This window comes from Saimiri boliviensis, chromosome 9, assembly GCF_048565385.1.
Source record: "Saimiri boliviensis isolate mSaiBol1 chromosome 9, mSaiBol1.pri, whole genome shotgun sequence".
Lineage (NCBI taxonomy): Eukaryota > Metazoa > Chordata > Mammalia > Primates > Cebidae > Saimiri > Saimiri boliviensis.
Window position 1 is genome coordinate 119,814,278 of NC_133457.1, and position 26,748 is coordinate 119,841,025.

The following is a 26,748-nucleotide window of genomic DNA, read 5'->3' on the forward strand; positions in this document are numbered from 1 at the left end:
GCATCCTTGTTTTCAATTTTTGCCCTAATTCGTTTTCCCAGTCAACCTCTGGGGTCCAAACGTGGGCGATGAAACTGAATAATCACTAATAACTCAAGTGGCTGCAGATTCCCCAGCCCTCCCAGTACTATCCCTGCACCAGGATATTTGGTGAATTTGTTGGCAATTCATGGAATTTCTTTTTTTCTTTTTCTTTCTTTTTTCGAGACAGTCTCACTCTGTCCCCCAGGCTGGAGTGCAGTGGGGCAATCTCCACTCACTGTAACCTCCACCTCCTGGGTTCAAATGATTCTTGTGCCTCAGCCTCCCGAGTAGCTGGGATTACAGGTGTGCCCCACTATGCTCAGCTAATTTTTGTATTTTTTGTGAAGACAAGACTTCGCCATGTTGACCAGGCCAGTCTTGAACTTCTGACCTCAAGTGATCTGCCTGCCTCAGCCTCCCAAAGTGCTGAGATTACAGGCCTGAGCTACCTTGCCCAGCCAATGCACAAAATTCACCTTTGACCAAAAGAGCTATTTTTATGAAAAATCTTCATGAGATTACATCCTGAAAATTTCCGCCAAGCCTTTAATGTTTTGAACATTGAAAGTCTGGTGTTCAGTGGTCCCTTATTTTTTATTTATTTATTTATTTTGAGACGGAGTTTTGCTCTTGTTACCCAGGCTGGAGTGCAATGGCGTGATCTCGGCTCGACGCAACCTCCGCCTCCTAGGTTCAGGCAATTCTCCTGCCTCAGCCTCCTTCAGTGGTCCTTTATAATTCAAGTATCAAGTACTCAGTGTTTCACTACTACCAGCCAGAAAGCTTGATTGTCAAACGAAAACAACATAAAGGCACACAGAAAAACATAGAAAAGCTATTTTCCTCCCTACGCATGTATTAGGCACTATAGAAGTGAATTGATCAGACTCACTTATCTCAGAAAAGAAAATTTCGTCCAAAATACTGTTCTTGATAGCACAATTGTCAAGAACATTAAGATTACCTCTCTAGAGTCCTCCTGACGTGATTCTCTTGAACTCTAGCTGTTTCAGCCTTCAACAACCGGATATTTTGCAAGTACCCAATTTCCTAGAATAATAGCTCTTGCAATGTTTGTCCACATGAAAGACTCATTTGCTTTAAAATACTAATGGATTGCAGCAAAATGTCTAGAGCAGTTTCTCAGACGTTTCATTCAGAAAAACCGCAGGGGGCTCAAATAATAGACTGAGAAGTCAAGTTCTTTATTCACAAAATACCAAACTATCTTCATTAGGAGCTAGTTGGTATCATTTCAGGGCCAAAGCATATTACTTTTGTGTACTAGTTACTAGTTACTTTTATTTTCTCGTTTAGGTTGTTTGCTCTAGAAAAAAAAAAAAATGACCTGCAAATTATAGCATTCTCATCTGTATTATGAGCTTAAGAGGAAGCTCTTCAGTATGGGGGAAGAATCACTGCCAGGAGTTTGCCAAGGTGATGGAAACCATCTGAACTTGAGTTTTTGTGGAGTCTTTCCTAAGAGACTTGAATTCAAATTCTGGATCTGTTACTTATCTGTGTGATCTTGGGCAAGTTTATTCATCCTTTTTATTGTAGAGAATTTCAGACACAAACAAAGGTCAATAATAGAGCAGAAACAGCAGTGTCTGGGGGCTGGGGGAAGAGGAGAATGATGAGTAACTGCTAATGGGGTAAGTGTCCAGGAATTGAAAGAGGATTACTTTTTGGAGTGGTGGTTACACAACTCTGAATGTACTAAAAACCACTAGGTTGTATACTTTTAAAAAGGTGAATTTTTCCCAGGAAAGATAATTTCTAACTTAGGGTTAAAAAAAAAGGGTGAATTTCATGGTACCTGAATTATATCTTAATATAATAGTAATATATTAATTATTAATAATATAATTCATATCTTAATATCTCTGGATCTCCACCTTGAACCAAATAATGTTCATCTGTGGGGTCATTGTTCCCTCCCTTTAAACTGCTATCACCTGCATCACGTCAATTACTTCCCCCTGGAAGTTAATTTCTAACAATGATAACATTTAAAAATATGGATTAGCTGGGCACAGTGGCTCACACCTGTAATCCCAGCACTATGGGAGGCCGAGGCGGGCAGATCATGAGGTCAGGAGATCGAGACCATTCTGGCTAACACGGTGAAACCCTGTCTCTACTAAAAATACGAAAAAAAAAAAGAAATTAATTGGACGTGGTGGCACGTGCCTGTAGTACCAGCTACTCAGGAGGCTGAAACAGGAGAATCACTTGAACCCAGGAGGCAGATGTTGCAGTGAGCCGAGATCGTGCCATAACACTCCAGCCTGGGCAATAGAGCGAGACTCCATCTCAAAAAAATAAAATAAAAATATGGATGGTCTCGGCCAGAAATCAGTCAGCTATTTCAATGGGTAAATACATCCTGGTGCCCAGACTTGTGGGGACTACACATGAGGCAACCAGAAGACAAGATGCTGAGTGCTGCCTGTTGACCCTGTCTTGGAGGCATGGTAAAAGAAGAAAATTTAAAAATAAAAAATAAAAAAGTGCTGTCTGACAAGAAGAGAGCAGTGAGCGGAGACAGAGCTGGCTGGGGATGGAACTTGAGCCTGGCTTGGAAGAATGGGTGCCATTTTGTTTAAATAAAAATGCAGGCTGGCACCAGGTGTGGTGGCTCACACCTGTATTTTGCGAGGCTGAGGTGGGCGGATCACTTCAGGTCAGGCGTTCGAGACCAACCTGGCCAACGTGGTGAAATCTTATCTCTACTGAAAATACAAAAATTAGCCGGATATGGTGCGGGGGACGGGGGTGGGGGCGCACCTGTAATCCCAGCTGATTGGGAGGCAGAGGCAGGAGAATCACTTGAACCCAGGAGGTAGAGGTTGCAGTAAGCCAAGATTGTGTCACCACACTCCAGCCTGGGTGACAGAGAAAGACTTCATCCCATTAAAAAAAAAAAAAAAAAAAAAAAAAGCATACTTGTTTTGTACAGTATCTCCACAGTGTAGGTCCTCTCTAGAGATCGGATTTGAATTTAGGGGAAGTAAAAAGAGTTGGCAAGTGATGGTTGCAACTGCATGAGCCAGCAGGAGTTTCAAGTACAGCACACAGGATGAGTCTTTGATATTAGAAAGAGAATACATGCGTGGGGCTCAGCATAGCCCTCAGTGCAGAGCCAGCACCCAGAAGATGGTCATCATTAGGTACGGTGAGCAAAGACCAGGAGGCGAGCAGGGAGAATGTGCAACTGACAGGCAGGGAAGCATGGAGACTGTGTCCTTTAAGGCAGCCTGCTTGATGGCTTTTATCCTGGCTGTCATAAGGCAAGTTCTAGGGAGCAGGAAGGAAGAAATGCTGACCGCTATCAGATATTTGGCCTAGTGGCCTCTCATCAGGGAAATGAGCTTGGTCTGTTCAATGGGAGTTGTTCCACAGAGTTCAAAGGACAAGAATGTTGTGTGTTCATACACGGAGCTCTTCAAAGTAGGAACTTCACCCTATAAAGCAGAAGAGCGGTGGTTTTCTTTTCTTCTTCTTCTTTTGCGGTTTCACATAGCAAATGAGTTAGTTAGTCTCTACTTATAGACAAAGTGAGACGTCAGGCACTGAGGCGTGAGTGTGGCTTATATTTCTGGTCCTCCCCTCCTTCGCTGCTTTCATTTTACTCTTATCGTGTGTTCCAGAAAGTCTGCCCGCTGGGAGAATCTTTTTGACCATTTCCCATGAGTTGTCAGATAGCTCCACAGAATTCAGTTTCTGAGAACCAGCCAGAAGCATGCAGTGACATTGCATAATCTGCCTCTGAAGCGGAGATATCAGCTGTAGAGCTCAGGGGAGCTGCTCCACATCACCGACATGAAGGGAACAGGCATCGTGGACGCTGTGCCCAAGGTGAGTGTTGCGGGGCTGTTTGAATGGGCTCTGTTGGGAAGCAAGCTGTGGTGATGAAGGATGTTGACTGCCTTTAGTTGTGACTTTCTAATAAAGGTAAAGGTGGAATAACATTGAAGTGGGAGTTTGAGATGGGAAAGTTTAATATAAGTTTAAGTGTGGGGAATAGGTGTGCTGTAAAGCTCCTTACCAGTTTCCATCCAAAGATGGGTGACAATGACTTTGTAGTAGAAATCAACTTACTTGGTTGATAGCACCATCCGTCACTTTGTGTCCAGCAAACTTCTGCAGCCAGATATGAGTCTACCTCAGCCCCTGCTAATTCCTTCTTCCTCTGGACCCCAAAGACACTCAGTGCCACTCTAACTGTCCTGATCGGTTTTTGCCCTCATCTCCAGGTAGCAGAGCCTAGCCCCTTGCCTGCAGCCTCCCATGCTGAGCCCACAGTGGCCACTTACATGTTATTTTCATGTTAACTTGTATATTGTGTGAGCAAAGCTGGAGCTTTCAGACAAACTTCACGTCTGTCATGAATCAAAAAAGATTCACTATTTAGAAAGGTAAAAGAAGCTGGGCACAGTGGCACATACCTGTACTCCCAGGTACTGGAGAGGCTGAGGTGAGAAGATTAATTGAGCCAAGAAGTTTGAGTCCAGCCTGGGCAACATAGTGAGACCTCATCTTAAAAAAAAAAAAAAAGAAAAGAAAAATTAAAATGGCTATCATATTAAAAAATTTACCCAGACATAAAGAAAATGAAGCTCAAGGTTGTATTTTCATCTGGCTGTGCCTTTTTAAATTTTAGGTAGAACAGGAAAAAAGAAATGAAACAAGCACTAAATAGGGAGCTTCCTTATAAAAATCCATTCGTATTTTTTAATAATAATACAAGTGACTAGTGTGGCTGGGCATGGTGGCTCACACCCGTAATCCCAGCGCTTTGGGAGGCCAAGGCAGATGGATCACCTGAGGCCAGGAATTTGAGACCAGCCTGGCCAACATGACAAAACCTCGTCTCTACCAAAAATACAACAATTAGCTGGGCGCAGTGGCGTATGCCTATGATCTGAGCTACTCGGGAGGGTGAGGCACAGGAATCACGTGAGCCTGGGAGGCAGAGGTTGCAGTGAGCTGAGATCACACCATTGCACTCTAGCCTGGGCAACAAAGCAAGACTCTGTCTCAAAAAAAAAATTTTTTTTTAAAGTCACTGGTGGAACTTATGGCTGAGTAACCCATCATTGCCTCTCTTGTATAGATGATATGTGAATATCTTAGCTACCCTAGAATTTTGTCCTCAACTACTTACTTTGAACATTTTCAAACCATTGGAAAAATATGGGGGCTGTGGGCATTATTCAGTAAGTCCCTGCGTATCTGTCACCTAGATCATGGGTTTCTGGTACTTTGTCATATATGGGTGTATCTATTGGTGTATATTTAGACTCCAGAACACATTTAGTTTTTATCGTTGTGGTTAAACTCTTTGAAAATAAATGGCCAAATCAGAGACACTTCATTACATGTGTCCTAAGAACAGGGACATTCTTCTACAGAACACAGAAGAATATCCACAAGTTATCATATCTAAGAACATTTCACACTGATTTAGTAACGCCATTCTACTGTTTAGCCCCCATTCACATTTTCCAAAATTAGCCTTTTTGGATTTTCTGGCTGTTGTTATTTGTTTGTGTGTTGGTTTTTTTGATCCAAGTGTTGTTTGTCAATTCTCAGTTCTTAATCTAGAACAATCCACCTTTTTCTCTTTCAGAACATTGGCCTTTTTTCTGAATAGCCTCAATTTTTTTTTTTATGATTTAGACTTCTCTTTATGTACAGCTTATTCTGCCTAATTTATGTAGCACTTTACAATTTGGTGGGGGCTTTTTTCTTTAAAAAAAAATATTTTTAGCAATGGGGGTATCACTCTGTTGCCCAAGCTGGACTCTGATTCCTGAACTCAGGTGATTCTCCTGCCTCAGCCTCCCGAGTAGCTGGGACTACAGGTGCACACTGCCAAGCCCCACTGCAATTTGTAAATAACATGTATGTATGCATCGACATGTAATTGATATTCCCAGCATCCCCATGAAATTCTACTCTTAATATTATACAGATAGGCCAGGCACGGTGGCTCACGCCTATAATCCCACCACTTTGGGAGGCCGAAACGGGTGGATCACCTGAGGTCAGGAGTTTAAGATTAGCCTGGCCAAAATGGTGAAACCTCATCTCTAATAAAAATACCAAAAAAATTACCTGAGCATAGCGGTGGTGCGTGCCTGTATTCCCAGCTACTCAGGAGGCTGAGGCAGGAGAATTGCTTGAACCTGGGAAGCAGAGGTTGCAGTGAGCTGAGATGTGCCATTGCACTTCAGCCTGGGCAACAAGAGTGAAACTCCATCTCAAAAAAATAAAATAAAATAAATAATATATCTGTACATATATAAAATATATATACTGATAATACTAGCCAACCCTTACTGACTATCTATATGCCAGACCCTGTGCTGAGTGCTCTACCTGCACTTTCTCATTGTTACATCCTCACAACATGCTCACGAAGCAGAGGTATTATTCTTACTCCACTGTCACAGACAAGGAAGCGATGCCTCGCTGACTTGCCCAAGGCTATACAGCTAGTAGGTGGCAATGTCAGGAATCAACCCCAGGCAGACTAAGCTCAGAGTCCCACTCTTAGTCGGCTCATTATATTCTCTCGCTTGGACCAGGAGTTGGCAAACTCTTTTCATAAAGAGCCAGATAGTATTTTATGCAGGCCAAATACAATCTCTGTTCCATATTGTTGTTTGTTTAGGCAGTCTTTAAGATAATACAATCGTTCTTCACTTATGGGTCATCATCTAGATTGGTCCACAGGCCCTTATGTAGTAGCAGCCTGTGTCAACTCAGATCTCGTACACTACCCCCACCCAGCCACACAGTACCAGGAAACACCCAAGCCTTCAACTCCTAGTTCAGAGGCATCCTCGGTTAACAGCTTCTTGGGTGTCCCTACAGAAACTATCAATGCAGCTATAAGATACATTTTTTAAGCTTTTACACAAATAGGAGCTGTGAGTAAAGAGCTGTCGCGCTTCTTGCCTTTAACAACGAACAGTATGCACTGGTGTTCTGTTCATATTAGTGCCGTTGATCCATCTCATTAATCTTTTTTTTTTTTTTTTTTTTGAGACAGTGTCTTGCTCTGTCACCAGGCTGGAGTGCAGTCTCAGCTCACTGCAACCTCTGCCTCCTGGGTTCAAGCAATTCAGGCATGCACCACCACACCCGGCTAAGTTTTGTATTTTTAGTAAAGACAGGGTTTCACCATGTTGGCCAGGATGGTCTTGATCTCTTGACCTTGTGATCTGCCCGCCTCAGCCTCCCAAAGTGCTGCGGTCACAGGTGTGAGCCACCACGCCCAGCCTCCACCTCATCTTCATGCCTACGTTGTTGCTTAATTGCTTTATAAATGGTAGCACAATGCTTCAAGGGGTCATGTCATGTCAGTGGTCCTTAGCTTTGTTGCATTCACCTTTAAAATAACTCTGCCTTTCATTCAGGACCACTGCAGATGGCCTTTCAGACCCTGAAGTTTACCTTTGTACACTGGATATGAAAAGTGACTGCTCCTGCGACGTGTTCCCAATTCTACCTGCTGGCCAGTAGCTTCATTGCCAATAGAGCTGCTTTTACCTTTGCGCATAGCAGATTTTGTATAATTACCAGACTGTTTTATTCTGTTTTTAAAAAAACTGTTTTATAGAACAAAGGGAAATTTTTTAAATGTGATATTAGTGATAGGAAACACTGGCCTCAAGCAATACAATTGCAACAAAAATAGAAATAATTGTGCATGGCAAAGATGGTAAATCTAACACCTCATTCACTGGTTTGTTGGACTCCAGCCAGCTAGTCAGCTCCATTCAAGACATACTAGAAATGTAGTCTTGGGGGTGTTTTTTGAGATGGAGTTTCACTCTGTCTCCCAGGCTGGAGTGCAGTGGCAGTCTCAGCTCACTGCAACCTCCTCCTTCCAGGTTTAAGCAATTCTCCTGCCTCAGCCTCCCAAGTAGCTGGGACTACAGGCATGTGCCACCACTCTCAGCTAATTTGTGTATTTTTAGTAGAGATGGAGTTTCACCATGTTGGCCCAGGCTGGTCTGAAACTCCTGACCTCAAGTGATCTGTCTGTCTTGGCCTCTCAAACAGCTGGGATTACAGGTGTGAGCTTCTGTGCCTGGCCGGAAACTTAGTTCTAAAAGACAAGGCGGATAAGTGTGTTTATTATATGTAAGTTCTTATTTTGGATTCTTGGTAGTTTCAAGATGCTTTAGTTATGAAAATAGTCTGCAATGTACTTTAGTGATTCAGTCCTGTTTGCTGTAAATTCTGTTTACTTTTATGTGTGTGTGTGTGTGTGCACGCACAGGTCATACTGAAATTAGCATCTTCATACACAGCCTTTTTTTCCCCCAATAACGTTATTTTCTCACTGGAGTAAATGTCCAGGAATGGAAAGAGGATTACTGAAGGAAATAAGCATTGGCACTTATTTTCCATCATTTTCTGATATTTGATTCTATTTTAAACCTACTTTCCATAGTATTTTCTCTGCAATCTGTACTTTCTTTTATAAAGACAGCTATATGCTCATTCAGTTTTCTGAAGGGACAGTTTTCAAGCAAGCATCTTTATTATGTTGCTGAATAGTGGATGATTCAATGTTCATGCTGTAAGTACATTCAAATGTGCTTAACTATCATTCACATGATCAATTCGGCCTCAGTTAAAGAGCAAATCTTGTTTGTTTCTCTTCCATCTCAACTCTGAGTGGCATGGCTCTAGACCCACTCAAGAAAGATCAAGGTAAAGACTTAGCATTTTTTAAAAACTCTCCCACATTCTCAAGCTCGGTTTAAACGCGACAGAATGTGGTGGCTTGGGAGTGTTTGCCACTTGCTAGGACTTGGCTTGTTTCCGTGCTCGTGGGCGAGAAAGCTTGATAAGGCTTCGCTTGTGAGTGTACAGCAGTTTTAGGTTCTCCTTGTACCTTTAGCAGCTCGGAGGTGGTGAGCAGGACATTTCAAACTCAGTCTTTGTTCAAGGGCAAATTGGATTGTGTGCAGAAAGCTGACCTGGCCCTTGAAGGGCCGTTAGATCCCACTCCCAGCAGCTCTTCTGCCTCAGTTCCTTCCCCTTCTCCCCTGCTGCTCTCCACCTTGGATGCTCCTCTTTCTAGCAAGCATCACCTCACCCAGAGGCCTCTCTGGACCACGCTATGCAAATCACTCCCCGCGCTACACCTGCCCACCCCCCTCACTCTCATCTGTCTTACCTTCACTTATTAAGATCCAAAATTATTTCACTTTGTTTGTTCATTGTCTTCCTCTCTGGGAACAAAACTCCATGAGGGAGATACCTGGGCTTTCTTATTCGGTGCCCCATCTCTGATGACTACGGCAGTGCCTGCACAAAGTAGGTGCTCAATAAATGCTTTGTGGTAGTGTGTGTGAATGAATGGGAGGTTACAGGGAGTGCAGGTGGAGCCCTGGATATTGCCTGCTCTGAGGATAGGAACAGCACTGCTTTCTAGTCATCAGGTGTTTGGCCACAGAGGTCATTCCTGACTCTGTAACCCCTACCTGGCTTCAGTCTAAGATGCCACTCAGCCTATTCTCTTGCCAGTTGGCCCCCTCCTTGTCCACCATCTGTTGTTGCCCTAGATGCAATCTGTTGCTATTGAAATCAAGGTCACAAAGACCTGTGGCCTCCCGCCGATGTTTTCATCAGCTTCCTCCCTTCATCTATTCCACGAGGCAAAACAGCCCAGACACAATACCCAACTCGAAAACACAGCTCACCATCCACGGCTCAGCCATTCACCCAACCCGTAGTTACTGGGCTCTGGGGGTTCAGGGTGATCAAGACAGAGCTGACATTCCAGTGGAGTCAGCATGACGGGGAGTTAATGGACCCATGGTTTCAGGTGGTGAGAAACGCCAGAAAGTGGAGAAAATGGGGGGATCTGATGGAGGTGATGGATGGAAAAGGCCACTCTGAAGACTTGAGAGATGGGAAGAGCATTCCAGCTGGAGGGAGCAGCAGACACCAAGGCCCTGCGGTGGGAATGCATTCAGCAGAGTAGAGTGTTCATAAAAAGACCAGTGGGGTCGAGGCAGAGCAAACCAAGGGAGAGAGTGGTCGGAAGTGAGATCTGAGGTGTAAGCACGGTCGGCTGTGTGAGAGCTTTGAAGCCATTCTAATTGCAAAGGAAACCACCGGCCCACTTAAAGCGGGAGATGACATGGTCTGATTTATGTTTTCTACATCACTCAGGCTGCTATGCAACAAACGGGCTGTAGGTAGGAAAGAGCAGAAGCTGCTAAATGCAGAGACTTCAGCGTAGGTGGCTTCTTTTTCCACTGGGGTGGTGCTCTGCTATTCTCCATGAGCATGAAGGAGAATCATGTACTCTGTCTTTAGAAATAGTGAAACCTTCCCAGTACTTTGGGAGGCTGAGGCGGGCAGATCACAAGGTCAGGAGATCGAGACCATCCTGGCCAACGTGGTGAAACCTGTCTCTACTAAAAAATATAAAAATTAGCTGGGCATGGTGGCACGCGGCTGTAGTCCCAGCTACTTGGGAGGCTGAGGCAGGAGAATTGCTTGAACCCGGGAGGCGGAGGTTGCATAGAGACAAGATTGCGCCATTACACTCCAGCCTGGTGCCTGGTAACGGAGCGAGACTGTCTCAAAAAAAAAAAAAAAAAAAAAGTAAAACTTTCGGTGTTTGAGACTGCTGATTGCCATGTGGAATGAGGAGTAGTTATGAGCAGAAAAAAATAGTAAATCAAGGAGTAGACAGCTTCTCTTTAACTACGTGTGCTATGTTTGATTCAGGAACACAATGTGCCTTCCAATCCTTCTACAAATATTGAAAGTCTACTGTGTGCTGGGCACTGTTCTAAATGCTTCCAAGGACAAGTGTCTGGTCCCATTTCTCCATATATAGTAAATAATTCTTATGACTAATAAATCCATTATATACTCATGATTGGTCTCCTGGTTTAATAACCTGCAGTCTTTGAACATTTTATTTCCTCTAGAGCACACTTAAGGGGGAAAAAAGCTAAGGAGACTGCCATCATCACCCCAAAACCTAAAGGGTCTGTGAACAGACAGGCGCTTGGCTGACACGATAATGGAATGGGGAAGCAACCAGAGAATAATAACAGGGCGATTTTGGAACTTCGATGACTAAGGGAGGAAATGACAGGGGCCTGAAGGGGAAATAGCTTAAAAGGAGGAAGGTGGGAGGCTGGTAAGAGAGCTGCCATGGAGGGGAAGATTAGAACACTCCAACTTGACACGCAAAAAAGGGAAATGCATTTTTTAGGAACCCTTTTCAAACGCATCACCCATAAAGCGTTTGTTCAGGGGAACAGCAGCCTTGTGCACACACCTCCGAAAAGCAGAGTCGACCCTGAGAATATGTGCAGCTGCTGTGCCTGAAACAGCATCGCCAACGCTGGGCATGGGAGACTGCACTTTTTCTTTCCCCGCCAGCCTGGAGTGCAGTGGCACAATCTCAGCCCAGTGCCACTCTGCCTCCTGGGCTCAAGTGACTTTCCCACCTCAGCCTCCCACTTCAGCCTCCCAGGTAGCTGGGACTTCAGGCACCCACCCCTGTGCCCGGCTAATTTTTGTATTTTTTGTAGGGGTGGGGTTTCACCATATTGCCCAAGCTGGTCTCAAACTCCTGTTCTCAAGTGATTCAGCCACCTCAGCGTCCCAAAGTGCTGGGATTACAGGTGTGAGTCACTGTGCCAGGCTCCGCACTCTTCAAACTCCTCCAGGAGGCCAGGTGTGGAGGGATGAGAGGCAGAAGAGCAGCAGGGTCCTGCCTGTGTGCTGCAGGTGTTTGCCATTAACAATAAGTGAAAAGTGCTTTGTGGAATGTTCACTTTGGGTTCAGAAGTTTTTTTTTTTAGAGGCAGAGTCTCGCTCTGTCACCCAGACTGGAGTACAGTAGTGTGATCATAATTCACTAAAACCTCAAACTCCTGGGCTCAAGCAAGCCTCCTGCTTCAGCCTCCCAAGAAACTGAGACTACAGGTGCGCACCACCATGCCCATCTAATTTCTTTTTATGTTTTGTAGAGATGAGGAGGTCTCCCTATATTACCCAGGCTTGCCTTGAACTCCTGGCCTCAGTCAGTCCTCCCTCCTCAGCCTCCTAAAACACCAAGATTACAGGAGTGAGCTACCACCCAGCTCAGGTTCAGAAGTGAGGTTTCCCCACAGTTGAAAGGGGAATAGAAACACAAGAGTCAGTAATTAATAACAGGCATGTCAAGGTGCTCCTTCCTTACACTGGCATTCCCCAAAGTGAGGTGGTGACCAACCACTAGGAGACAGGGCCAGTTACCCAAGACATTCTCCCTAAGCTCCCTTTGGGTATCTCAAATAAGGGTTGGGATGGGTTGATCTGTAGTCCATTATTAACAGCTAAACAAGCGAACCTAGTGAATTGCAGTAACTTCACACCAATGGAACAAAAGCAGAAAAGCTTAAACAACAGAGTGGTCCCTTGCTTCCCTGAAATGACCTCTAAAATGACCATAGAAAGATGGAGAATTTGGTAAACAAGCTTGAACCTTCACTCATTTCTCTGCGACACATTAAACAGCTTGAGCCAGCTTTGAATTCTTCCTGACCGATCAAATGGAAAGGTTACACCCTGCAGGGACCCTGACTGCAGGCATGTCAGAGGATTTCAAGTGTGGTGCACAGAACAGTTTTTTTTACATTACTGGTGTATCTTGGTGTGCATTCAAACAAACTAAAACTAGCTCATCAAACCTGTAACTGCATGGGTAACATTGCTGAGGAAGAGTTGTTTTTTGCTTGGCTTAATCTATTATTTTACCTAAAAAAAATTGTACAGTGGCACATGGATATGACAGAAAGCATGCAGTTGCTAGACACACAGAGCTTTAGAAATACAGGCTGGGGACCGGGTGTGGTAGCTCATGCCTGTAATCCCAGCACTTTGGGAGGCTGAGGTGGGAGGATCGCTTGAGCCCAGCTGTTGGAGACCAGCCTGGGCAACATAGCGAGACTGTGTCTCTACAAAACATTTTAAAAATTAGCTGGGTGTGGTGGCTCATGCCTGTCGTCCTAGCTACTTGAAAGACTGACTTGGGCGGATCGTTTGAGCCTGAGAGTTCGAGCCTGCAGTGAGCTGTGATCACACCACTGCGCTCCAGCCTGGGTCACAAAGTGAGACCCTATCTCTAGAAAAGAAAAAAGAAAGAGAAACACAGGCTTAGACAAAGTTTTCTTCTAATTGGAGTTGACATAATTGCTTGCGACCCATGAAATGATAGAAAACTCCTTCTTTCTTTGTGCCTTTCCTGACTCTTTTCCTTCAAGAAAGAAAAAAGGAAAGAGGGAAGGAAAGGAAGTTAGAAAGGAAAACCACCTGCACGTCATTTTCTCTGTAATCCTTCACTTGGCTTTCATGAACTAAGAGGTAAGAGTAGGAAAAGAAGTCATGGAAAATGTATGTTTTGCAGCTGGATGGGAACTTGGAGGTTGCCCTGTGAAGCTCTCTCACTTTCAGATGAACACACTGAAGCCCAGAGAAGTTCTGTTACTTGCCCTCCTCCTTGGGTGAGCTTTTCATGAGCAAGTGTGAAATTGTCAACCCCTACACTTGACCCAACAGTTCCCCAACCCAAATATCTTAAGCAATAACTCAGGAACTTAGCTGGCAAGGAATAGACTTGGCGGTGGGAGGCAGCGGCAGGCTGTGAAGGAACAGACCAGGATCTCTAGGGCACGTTGAGCTGGAGAATGCAGTCTGGTATGACATTGGCCCGTCTCAGGCCACAGCCACGATAATCGATTCCGTGAAGGCCTGAGAAACCTTTATTATTGTATCATTTCAATCCTGAGCTTAGATCAAGGACACCTGGTTACCTGTTCCCACAGCGTATATTGTCAGACATACAGTAGGTGCTTAATAAATAATTGCCAACTCTATAAAGCCCTAAAAGTCAGCTTAGCAAGGTTTCCATGAGTAGGGGAAGTGTATTAAAGCATGTCGATCTGGGTAAGACCCAAACCTACTGGAAAACCGCAGTATTCAGGTATCAGGGAAGCAAATGTTTCGTTTCCACTGGGTGGCTTTGGAATTTTTTTTTTAGTAGAGACGGGGTTTCACCATGTTGACCAGGATGGTCTCAATCTCTTGACTTCGTGATCCACCCGCCTCAGCCTCCCAAAGTGCTGGGATTACAGGCTTGAGCCACCGCGCCCGGCCTGGAATTTTTTTCTAGCCACAACCTCCTCCTCAAAGCCCATTAGTAGGCAGTGCTTCCTACAGCTGCAGAAGTTCCTTTAATGGGTGGCTTTTTCATCTGAATCATCAGGAAGAATTCAAAGCTGGTTGGGTCAGAGTTCAATGTTATCACAGAGAACCCAGTTAAAGTTTGTGCTTATTCACAGCATATGCCATTCTTCAGGATTATTTTTAGAGGTGTTAAGAAAATAAGGAACTCTCTTTTCATTAAAGATTTTCTTTTCTCTTGCATCCCTCCTCATATCCAAGTTCATCAGGTTTATTCGCTTCTTTTTCCCTGGTTTCTATGGATAAACGGGCCACAAAGCGTATTTGCATCCATTTGGATGGGAGGGAACCAATAGGAATGTGGGAGAGAATGTGTTATGTAACCAGCCCACCCTTCCCCATGGCTAGGATAGCAGAAAGGGCAGTGAACTTCCCCCAGGAGCTTAGAGAGCCACTGGCAAGGACAGCTGCAGAGAAAGTACTTTTAGACCCAGACCTCACAGCATTCCTGCACAAACTCCTATAGAAAGATTGCCCTTCCCAAGCGACTTGTGATTTCTGCTGGTGTCTTCCAGGATATGGACAGTACTTTTTAAAATAATTTCTTGAAAGGATCAAGATGAAGGTGAATGTGAGTATCTGAGTTTCTCTCTTCTGGCATCCATTTCCTGCAACTGTTTGATTGCACGGGACTCTGAGTTAACTGTGTAAAGGGGTCCAGAGCTTGTGACTGCCAATTCTCTCCACTATGTTAAGGAAGTCGGTAATGATGGTTTCCAAATGACTATCACACCATGGGAAACAACTGAAAGTTGCATCAGGTTTTGAAATCACAAAGGGAGACCTTATATTTTTGTTCAGAAAATTATATTCTATTTGGTTAAGTTTTATTTTAAAGCTTCAACATTATTTATTTATTTATTTATTTTGAGATGGAGTGTTGCTCTGTCGCCAGGCTGGAGTGTAGTGGCGTGATCTCAGCTCACTGCAACTTTTACCTCCCAGGTTCAAGCAATTCTCTTGCCTCAGCATCCCCAGTAGCAGGGACTATAGACACACACCACCACGCCAGCTACTTTTTGTATTTTTAGTAGAGACGGGATTTCGCCATGTTGGCCAGGCTGGTCTCAAACCCTGACCTCAAGTGTGTGGACGCTTCAGCCTCCCAGAGTGCTAGGATTACAAACATGAGCCACTGCACTCGGCCTTGTATGTTACCTTAAATATAAGAGTAGTTGGGCATGGTGAAACCCCATGTCTACTAAAAATACAAAAAATTAGCTGGGTATGGTGGCGGGCCCCTGTAATCCCAGCTACTTGGGAGGCTGAAGCAGGAGAATCACTTGAACCTGGGAGACGGAGGTTGCAGGGAACTGAGAGCATGCCACTGCATTCCAGTCTGGGCAATATGAGAAAAACTCCTTCTCAAAAAAAAAAAAAAAAAAAAAAAAAGCAGTTGGGAAAAGGGAGTTTCAATTCACACTTCCAGTTAAATAATTTCAGATCATTATCTGCACGTTCTGAAGCTTTTCATTCAAGAATTTTCACCTTTTTCAAAAAAAGGGAGCTGAAGCAGAAACGCAATTCTTTTCCTGGCCTATTTGGCAAATTAATACTAATCACACACACAAAAAGCAGCAGTTTCCGTTCAGCATCTCACTTAACTACTTTGCTAAGTTTTTTAAAAAACAGCTCCAAGAAAAACAACTGTCCTTTATGGGAGATGAGGCAAGAACCCACGTAGCTATCACCTCATTAAAAGAATTCCAAATATTTCTGATAATGAGATGCAGATTATTGAAGCAAATCTGTCTCAAGTTTTATAACTTCATCAATGAATTCTCTCACCACATTAGGCATGACAAATTAAAGAGAAACAGTTTAATCTACTTACACATTCTTAGGGCAAGTTCTGGTGATTAAATATACCATTTTGCTATTTTAAGCGACAGTTCCTCTTCACTTACAGAATTTTACTTTCAAATGTAAATATTGATATGGAAAGCCCCTGCAATATCATGGGAGAAAATAAAGGTTCAGATCACAGCTTCTTTCTTGGATAACTATGTCAAAGGCAGATGATGACAGAGGAAGGAAGGAGGCAGAAGGGACAAAGAGAAGACAGGAACGAGCTGGTGAAAATGAGGGAGGGAAGGGAGAGAGAAATGAATGTTAGATGAGGGAGGAGGTGGCTGCTTGCCTGGTGCTCTCTTCTCAATTGTAGACCTCACAGCACAACTACAGGAGTGCAGGAGGTTTTCCAGGAGGAAAGTAGGGACGTGGTTATTCTGAATGCTTTCCCCAACATCACACACATACAACACACAGCTACTGTGTCCCGCTACCGCACAGCCTAACTTTGGCCTTGGGGAACATGTCCCATCATGGGAGGCCCTCCGGTCTGGCCTGGGTCTTTGTGCACAAGACCCAGATTATTTTGCAGGAAATGAACATGGACTCAGAGTGTTTTTCTCTAATCCCAAATCTCTAGCTTCCCAGACCCCTGTTTTCTACCCAGAAGGGCCCCTCAATGAGTGACATAATCTTCCAGAAAGATGCTATACTTATAAAAGCATCAATGCAGAGCTATGCTCATCTTGCTCTTTTTTACAAAATGTAATACTACATTTTGGAGATTGTCCCATTTCCATTGATAGAAGCACCTCATTCTTGCCATGGCTACACTGTACTCCATTATACAAATGTCTTTCTCAGCTTCATCTCCCTCTTCCAGGAGCCACTTTGCCATCCTGTATCTGCTAAGATAGAGTCTGTGCTAAGCAGAGTGGTTTTTAGGCTAAAAGAGCACACTCCAGACCCAAAACTGCCTGCATTCCAATCTGGCTTTGGCCCTTGAGCACTGAGCTACCTTAAGGTACTTTCTCGCCCTCTCTGTACCTTAGCTTGCTCATCTCCTAAATGCAACGTTAGTTACAGTACCTGCTTCATAAGGTTTTTCAATATCAAATGTGGTCATCAGTGCTAACTACTTATCCCAATGCCTGGGACAGAGTTGAGAAACTGTGAGCCATCCTGATTCCCAAGTGAGCCAACCTGATTCCTAAGTGAGCCATCCTGATTCCCAAGTGAGCCATCCTGATTCCCAAGTGAGCCAACCTGATTCCCAAGTGAGCCAACCTGATTCCCAAGTGAGCCAACCTGATTCCCAAGTGAGCCATCCTGATTCCCAAGTGAGCCATCCTGATTCCCAAGTGAGCCAACCTGATTCCCAAGTGAGCCATCCTGATTCCCAAGTGAGCCAACCTGATTCCCAAGTGAGCCATCTGATTCCCAAGGCATTGGCTAACAGTGGACAACAAGACTAACACAGTGCCTGGGTAATCGGAGTGCCATGGACACTCCTGTCAGGGCAAACAGAATGGTTTCATGAGGGGCTAAATTGCATCCGAAAGATTAAAGAGGATTTTCCCCCTTCTTTTTTTTTTTTTTTTTTTTTTCTTCAGACAAGGTATCATTCTGTCTTCCAGGCCGGAGTGTGGCACAATCTCGGCCCACTGCAATCTCTGCCTCCTGGGCTCAAACCATCCTCCAACCTCAGCCCCCTGAGTAGCTGGGATTACAGGCGTGTGCCACCATGCCCAGCTAATCATTATGTTTTTTTATAGAGATGGGATTTCACCATGTTGCCCAGGTTGGTCTCAAACTCCTGAGTTCAAAGCGATCTGCCCACCTCAGCCTCCCAAAGTGCTGGGGTTACAGGCGAGAGCCACTGCTCCCAGCCAGCTTCTCCCTCTTGTTTGATTAGTTATAGGAAAATAACACTAGCTGACATACACAGTGTGTGAGAAGTCTGTATTGTTTTGTTGGGTTTGCAAAGTGAGGACCCTTTCCAGATAATCTTTGCTGTAACTCCTTAAGCTAGGCATGGTGACATGTGCCTGTAGTCCCAGCTACCCGTGAGGCAAGGTGTTTAAGGCTGCAGTGCACCATGATGATGCCTGTGAATAGCCACTGCAGTGCACCATGATGATGCCTGTGAATAGCCACTGTAAACCTGGGCAACATAGCAAGACCCTGTCTCTTAAAAAAAATTACCCCTCTCTCATCCTTCTGGAGGTGACCTCACACGCTGTTGTCTCCCACCAGAAATCCCTCCCAGGAGTGTCTGTAGATACTTTGATTCTTCCTCAGGTTGTCCTTCCTCCTCTGTCTTCCCTTTTTGAAGAATGTGGGTGGGAAAAATGGAGGTGGTGAGGGGATTTTTCTTATGTTCTTGGAAACTTTTATTTTTTTAACATAATGTCCTCTTAAAAGGATGGAAAGTAAACATTCACAAGCCAACAGATAACACCATTCTCTCTGCTTTAATCTTTCCTATCCTATATTTGAATTTACATGAAACGAAATACTTCCAAGTACATTCAAGGCGAGACTGTTGACTTTAAAGATGATCAAAGAGCCCTTTCTCCATTCTGCACTCACTCCTGATGTGGAGTCTGGGCTCAGCTACCTCATAAAAATATATAACAGGATATGTCACTGATTGTAACATAACAGCTCGTACATCCATGGGAATCCTCCATGAACTTCAGGGATTCACATTTCCCATTTATCAAAAGATCTGTGATATTTATAGCATTTGCATTTTTTAAAATGTAGTTTCTCTGTAACTAACCCTTCCCTCATGGCCCTCAAAGGGGAAGTAGGAAGCATTCAGTCACTTTGCTTGGATACTAAGAATTCTTGGAAATAAGACATGGAATCTGTGAGAAGGAAACCGAAATGCTAAACATGGACGTTTTTCAAAGAAGGATTTTAGTAGAAGCAAAATGACCTTCTTTTTGGCCTGGGGGATCTATCTCTCTGTGTGGATCAGGGGCCTAGACATCACTTACCGCCCCGGCTTCTTCCACAGTTACATCTCCACCACTTGTGTGGGGGATCTTCTTGATTTACCACCTCCCACTACGCTCCCACTATGGACTGGTGACCCCATGGTACAATTTACCTTCCCAAAGAGAGAATGATATTCTCGGTTACTTGGATGGAAACCATCTCATGATCTCTACTTTCCTATCTCATAGTTACTATTGTCTTAATTTTAGGAGCGTGAAAGTTTGGTGGGGGGTGGGCTGTGAAAGATGAAACAAGGAGGAAGCAGGCTGGGGCCACGATGCTGCTCTGACCCCTGTGATGGGAAAGAGAGAAGGAGCTGGACAGAGGAGAAAGAGCTTCAAACCATGGGGCAGCTTAGACACAGTCTTGACACTTAGCCAGGGCTTTGGGATAAAAATTGCCCTCCAATGAGTCCTACATTGGGCAGAAATACTCAGGCCCCCTGGCTATTAACTTTCAGTTTGCAAAGGAAATATGGGTGGGGACTGTAAGACCCCAGCAATGCGCTGAACTCAGCAGCAGAGCGCTTCACTGGGCCGGAGGAGTGATAGTTTAAGATCTGTCTGAGCATGCCACAGCCTCCACCACACCCAAAATGTCTTACGCCCCACCTGCCTCACTCATATGTATTTCTTGCCCAGCTCCTATAATCGTTTGAGTTTGCTGCTCCTGCTAATAGCTGTCTTTAAAGTAGCTCTTTCTGGATTTGCACACATTTGGACGTAAGAGTTAGCAGATCAGAGCAGGAAGCAGACTTGGGCTTGGGAAGGCTGTGCAGAGGATTGGCAATAGCAGGCTTCAGTCAGATAGATGCGAGTTTGACTCCCCGCTCTACCACCGGCTGCTGCATGACCTCAGGCAGGTCATTCATCTCTCCTAGTCTTGGGTACCAGGAAACACTAAAATGAGGCCAACAGAGCAATCAGTGTACCCCCACCTGCCCCCCAGCCCTGACCCTCTGAGTTTCTGCAGCTTTGTTCTTTCGAGTAAACTAAGGAGAAAGAAAGTGGAAGGTAAAGCAGAGAAGCTGTGCATGTGGGCAAGTCCACGTGGGCACAGTCACCCTGGAACTGTGTCCACCCCAGCCTGGAGAGGGGATTTCCATCCTAAGAACAGGGACAATGAAGCAGCGTAACTGAGGCTGCAGCAGCTGCTTCTCTCCCAGCTCATCTAAGCTGCTCCTGCCTAGAGTGGCCATGGCTGCTGGTGGCCCATATGCCACCGTGGATGATGAAAGTGTGCGGGCCAGTTCCCTCTCTGCTTCCGACTTTCCCTGGCCCATTCAGCAGTGTGTCCCTCTCTTCTCTGCAATTATGCTCCTGCTCTTCTTCCAAGGCTCACCTCAAGTTACATCCAGCCCTTCATCAGCTGCTCCCCAAAACTAACAAAATCCAGCCTCCGCCCTCATCCAAGCCACAGGCATCTCCCAGATGGACGGGACAATTGGCTTTGATTCACCTCTCTCGTTTCCAATTGCTCAATGCACTCGGTCTTCCACCCAGTAACCACATATAAACAGCAGCCGCTATGGAAATGAGGAGCCAGGGCCTCTGTTGATCTTTCTCCAGGCAGCCTGGTCATTTTTCAGTTCCTCCAACTTTCCACGCGCCCCCCCCCGCCCCACGCGCACTCACTCACACTCTCACACCCCCCCTCACCCACACACTCCAGCCTCCACAGATTCCTCTTCCTCTGCCTGAATGCTCTCGCTTCCCATCCCGTTATCTGACTAACTCCTTTTCACCCCCAGATGGAAGCATCCATGGCCACTTTCTCAGGTAAACTTTCCCTAAGCCGTCACCCATCACTACTTCCCTGCACTTAAGAATTTGTCATAACTTCTGGTATTTTATTCCTCATAACTTCTTGTATTTTCTTTCCATCCCACTCACGAGAGGTGGAAATCCTGTGTTTACTTCTGTGATGATTTGATTAGAATTTGTCTCTTCCACTGGAATGTACATGGCATGAGATCAGAAACAGTTGTGCTTACCACGATACCTCCAGCAGAGCCCCTGGCATACAGCTGATGCTCAATACAATCTCAGCGAATGAATGAATGAATGGCTCCCCAGATTTCTCCCAAGTGCAGCTAAGACCACTCTATCCTCGGCTGCTCGAGTTTAGATGAGCACATTGCACCCGACAAAGATGTGTCCAGGTCTCTGCGCCGAGGTTACCATCACCATGAGGACAGTGAATATTCTTCACCTTTATTTCCCTATCCATCTCTCATTCTTCCTTCCAAATGTGTATTCATTTTCCTTCTCCTTCTACCAGTTATTGTATGAAGATGGGCATTTTAGGGAAATGTCCTTTTTGGAAATCATTTAAGAACATTTCTTCCATTGTACGCAGAATCTAACTGCCTGTGTACCCACAAGACACAAAAATGTGAACATACGTCCTCCTTCACCTCTTAAATTTCTATACAAATGTTCCCAAATTAACACCCTATTAAAGAGTATCTCGTGAGTGAACTGAGCAACCATTGTGATGGTTACTGGATTCCTTTGCAGTGGCCTGTCAACTGCTTCCAGCTGTTATTCACAAAGAGCTTGGTGCAGTGCCAGGAACCCGGGTGCACGATGAGTGCTTCCTGCTGCGATTGCAATGTCCAGTGCTGCCCGCGTGCCAGCCTGATCACAAGGGCCTGAGCCCCAGCTATAAGTGGGGAGGTCAGGGGCAGCCTCTGCAAAGGGGCGACTCGAGCTGAGACCCAGAGGAGGAGGATCTGGCAGAAGAGGGTTTGGGCAGACCGAACAGCAAAGGGAAGGTCAGAGGTGGAAGCAAGCTCAGGGCATCTGAGAAAAGTAAGAAAACAATGTGACTGGAGGGAAATGAACGAGGGGAGGGCTGCAAACTGGGAGGCTGATCCTGCCTCGAAGCCACATTAGGAAGGTGACCTTTTGTTCTGAATGCGGTTCTCAGCAATCAGAGGTTTTTAAAATAAGAGAACAACAGGATCCAATTTATGTGTATAAAATAAAATATTCTGGCTGGTGTCCGGAGAGTGGCTTATAAGATGAAAGAATGGATGTGAGGAACGAGTTAGAGTTCAGGTGACCTTGGACAAGTCATTTGATCTCTCTGACTCTCCATTCTCTCATCTGTAAAATGGGGATAAGAAAGTCTGCCTCTGAGATTTCAGAGAAATAAGTGATATAATGACTTCAGTGCATCCAACACAAAACAGGTTCTCATTCAATATAATTCCCTGTTTTCCTTCCATTTCAGGGAAGGAATTCCCCAAGAGTTTCCACATGCATTTCATTTTTCTTTTGTAACATTAACATGGATGGTCTTTGCTACCGAAACTCTGAGACATAATTAATCGATTGCATGAGCTGTCTAGAGACACCCCCTGTCAATTGTAATGAAACGCCATACAGTTTTTCATTCATACAGAAGGGAATCATGGTATGGCAGCATATTTAGAGTTTTCCTTTGCTGGAAGTTTACATCCTTTGAAGATGTGGTCAGCTGTCCTGAAGACAGCAGGCCAAAATTACAAAATAAATCATGTATCAAGAATAAAACTGCTGCTGTCCGTCCATCTTGGACAGCTGTGGGTGCCCAGTGGGGTGGATGCTCACAAAAACCCCATTGTTCTCTGGAAAAAGCCCTTGCTTTCACCATAGGCAAATCCACCAGCTAAGCTGCATCCAATCTTCAGAGCAGCTGCCATATTTTAACAACTGCTCTGTCTAAAGATACACACTATCTTATTTCTAGACAAATGCAAGCACATTTCAGATGGTGGGTTTTAAAATATTGATTTAAATGTATTTCATGGGAATTACAATGAAATATACCATAATGTATTTCATTACAGGCTTTTATTTTCCCTTTTTTCCCCCTCAATGTGGATGATTAAAGTACAGTTTTCATAAAGGCAAAATTGTGACTCCCATGCAAATATAAAATGAACTCATGTCAAAGATTTTAATCAATTTTGATGGATTAATAGGGAATTAATGAAATGTTAAAACTAAGTCAAAGATCATTGAGAATACTTTTCCAACTTGAATGCATTTTTTTTTTTTTTTTTTTTTTGAGACGGAGTTTTTTTGCTCTTGTTACCCAGGCTGGAGTGCAATGGCGCGATCTCGGCTCACCGCAACCTCCGCCTCCTGGGTTCAGGCAATTCTCCTGCCTCAGCCTCCTGAGTAGCTGGGATTACAGGAACATGCCACCATGCCCAGCTAATTTTTTGTATTTGTAGTAGAGATGGGGTTTCACCATGTTGACCAGGATGGTCTCGATCTCTTGACCTCGTGATCCACCCGCCTCGGCCTCCCAAAGTGCTGGGATTACAGGCTTGAGCCACCGCGCCCGGCCTGAATGCATTTATTTTTAAAAAAGAGATCATTGAGGTGCTAGGTATGTATAGGTAATTTAATTAAGGAATATTAGAGTGTGATTGCAAGGCTAAATGTGAAACTGATTTAAGTCCTACAAGGTAATAAACCATAACCTTTCAGATTATCGTTTTTTACTGAACAGCAATTATTTGCCTATTTAACTGGAAAACAATCTAAAAAGTAACGTGTAACTTTTTTTTTTTCTTTTTTTGGGACAGGGTCTCACTCATCACCCAGGCTGTAGTGCAGTGGTGAAATCTCAGCTCACTGCAACCTCCACCTGCTGGGCTCAAGCCATCCTCCCACCTCAGCCTCCCCAGGAGCTGGGACTATAGGCATGCGCCACCATGCTGGACAATTTTTGTATTTTTTGGTAGAAACAGGGTTTCCCTGTGTTGGCCAGGCTGGCCCAGAACTGCTGGCTTCAAGTCATCTGCATGCCTCCGCCTCCCAAAGTGCTGGGATTCCAGGCATGCGCCATCACGCCCAGCCTAAGTCTTGACCTTTAATCAGTACTCTTTACAAGACTCCAAAATTCTGTTCCCTTAAATTCTTCATCACTGCTGGGTTCTCCAAGCTCAGCACCCACATTCTTGTGAAACCCACTCCCAACACATTCAAGAGATAATGATTCCATGTGCAGACTAGTTATGCCTTGAGGTTTATCTTCTGGATATACTGGTGGTCATTCTTACTGAAGGTTATCCAAAAGCGTGGGCAGAGGGTAACAGAAAGCTTCCCTCTTACCCTACTCCAGACAGAAATAGGAGTGCTCATCTTGGTGTTTGTGACTTTTTACCTCCTAAAGACTTGAAAATGGGGGTGCTACATCACGCTTCACTTTCATTCACTAACTCAACAAGTAGCCAAAGATCCCATACCTTGTGCTGGACTGTGGGATGCAGTCCAGAGCAAAGAGGATGTGGCCCTCGCTCTCCCAGAGCTTCTGTTCTTGTGGGAAGACAGATCCTAGGTGAGTTGAACCCTAATGTGATAGGTACTGATGTGCAAAGGTGTTGAGCAGAAGTATGGGGAGAACTAGTTTGGTCTAGAGGGTGTCAGGGGCCCTTTTTCTAAGGAAGTGACATTTCAGATGAGTCTGGAAGGATGCGTGGGATTTCACTGGGTGGAAAGCTGCTAAGTGCTTTGGGGTAGAGAGAATAGCATGTGTGATGGACTCAAGCCCTCAGAAAGGGTGGCGTCCCAGGGGCCAATGAGGAAGTGATACCTATGAGGCTAGAAGCATGGAAAGGGGCAAAATCACACAGGGCCTTGAAGGTTTGGGCAGCTTGGGCTTCATCCAAAAGGCAGTAGGGAGCCACTGAAGGGTGACAGGGGCGTGCCATGATCAAAATTCACGTCCCTTGAAAACTCGAGGAGGACAACAGTGCCCTATGTCATAAACATTCCATAAATGTTTGCTGAATTTGTGAAGGAACAATTGGCTGACCCAGAAAGACACCCCGTGAGGTGCCTGACACCAGGAAGTGAGGTCAGAGTCCGTGGGCTGCAGCTCAGCTCTCTGCCTCTCAGTGTCATCTCATACACTCACTGGGCTCAGACAAGTGAAAGCTTCATATCGTCCCTCTCACTTGAGGATTTCTGCTTCACCATGGAGAAGAGAGGAAATCTCTGCAGGCAGGAATGCCTCTCACACTACACATGGCCCTAACTCCTTTTGGGAACTTTTCTCTTTAAAAAAAAAAAAATGAGTAAAAAGTGGGGAACGGCAGGAAGGTGACACATTCCCCGAGCTGCCTGCAGGTTATCCCCACAGTGACACGAGGGCTGCAGCCGATTCTGTAGTTTCGAGTGGTCTGGGTACTGCTAAGAATTTGCTAGAAAACATTTCAAGTTTCCTTGACAAAGATTTTTAAACAAATACATCACCCAACACAGAAGTAACGCACAGGGTAGATGAGGGTACAAGGAACTGTGCAGTCTCATTCACAGTGGGCGGAGGTGTGAATTGATTGAAACTTTGCTGGAGGGCAATGTGACAGCAACCAGAGCCCTAACGGTTTCCACCTGCCAGCTTCCCACTGAAGAATTTATCCATGGAAATGAATAAGGGGAGTTCCCAGTATTAGCTATAAAGATGATCATTTCAGCATTGTTTGCCATAGCTAACACCTGCAATTAGCTAGAATGTCCAAAACCAAGAAGAAAAATTACGTTTCATCCACACAATGGAAAACCGTGTCACTGTTTTAAAGAATACTGAAGAAAAATGTTTATTGACATGGAAAGATGTTCACCATTTAAGTGGGGGGGAAAAGGCAGATTATAAAGGGGTGTATCATATTATGCCATTAGGTTTTAAAAATATAACGGTGACTCTAGATGTGTATGTGAACAAATATGCAAAAGAAAAGATCTAGAAAGTTAAAAAACCAAAGGATTAACAGCACTTACCTGTGGTGGCGGCATTGCAGGCACTTTTGTTTTCTTCTGTTTTGTTGTTATTATTTTTACTTTTTCTTTGGTGAACTTTTATTTTGTAGAAAGAACAAAAGGTTTTATGTACAGAACTTGTTCATGATCTCCTAGGATCTCAGCTGTATTAGGGTTTGTGGGGCGTGTTCAGTGCCCCTTTGGCTGCTTGAAGGATCTGATTCGACCTATGCTTTTTAGATAGGCTTGTAGCAGGGGTTCCCCAAATCCACACAGACCTGCTTGTCTGGGTAAGATGATATTCATCAGTCTTGGTCTTCCAATTCCATTTTTGTAGCAGAAAAGAAATACTACACAAGAAGCACGATAATTTTCAGCAAACCTAATGGGATACTTAGTCACTTTTGCTTTATTTAAGAACCGTATCAACAAGGGTTAATGGGTGTAAAAGGTGTAATTAAATTTATTTAGAAAAATTAAAAAAAAAAACTGGAAGGATAAATACCAGAAATGGTGTGAATTGGTATCTCTGAGTGGTGGGATTATGGGTAATTTTTATGTCTTCTTTCATTTCTCTATTTTTCTGAAAATGAACATACATTGATATAAAAAGGAGGTGAAAGTGGTAACTTTAAAACCTAAGGAAACAAGTTTGCCTTTATGTAATTACAGTGGAAAGTTTAATTAAGGAGGGAGTTTGACCATCACTGCCATGGTAACAAGGTTGTTCTTTTTAGAACTGTGTGACTTACTGAAACAGCGTGGGCGGGAGAATTAGGAGACTGGGTTTGATCCTGGCTGTGTGACTACCGACAGGTTACTAACCCCCTGAGTCTCTTGTCATTCAGTAGGTTTTTTTTTCTTTTTTCTTTCTTTCTTTCTTTTT

The 26,748-nt window shown here is 44.4% G+C and overlaps 1 protein-coding gene across 4 annotated transcripts in view; it reads left to right on the forward strand.

Moving 5' to 3' along the window:
• The first annotated feature begins 3,459 nt into the window (after positions 1-3,459).
• Positions 3,460-26,748, forward strand: part of CASS4 (Cas scaffold protein family member 4) — a 47,513-nt gene continuing 24,224 nt past the window's right edge. For 2 of the 4 annotated variants that reach the window (XM_039479594.2, XM_074406690.1), the window contains exon 1: positions 3,460-3,885. In XM_039479594.2, the coding sequence (XP_039335528.2) occupies positions 3,850-3,885 (36 nt within the window). In that variant the 5' untranslated portion in view covers positions 3,460-3,849. Of the gene's footprint in view, positions 14,879-26,748 lie in introns of all 4 variants that reach the window. The other 2 variants (XM_074406689.1, XM_074406688.1) reach the window with 2 other exon arrangements.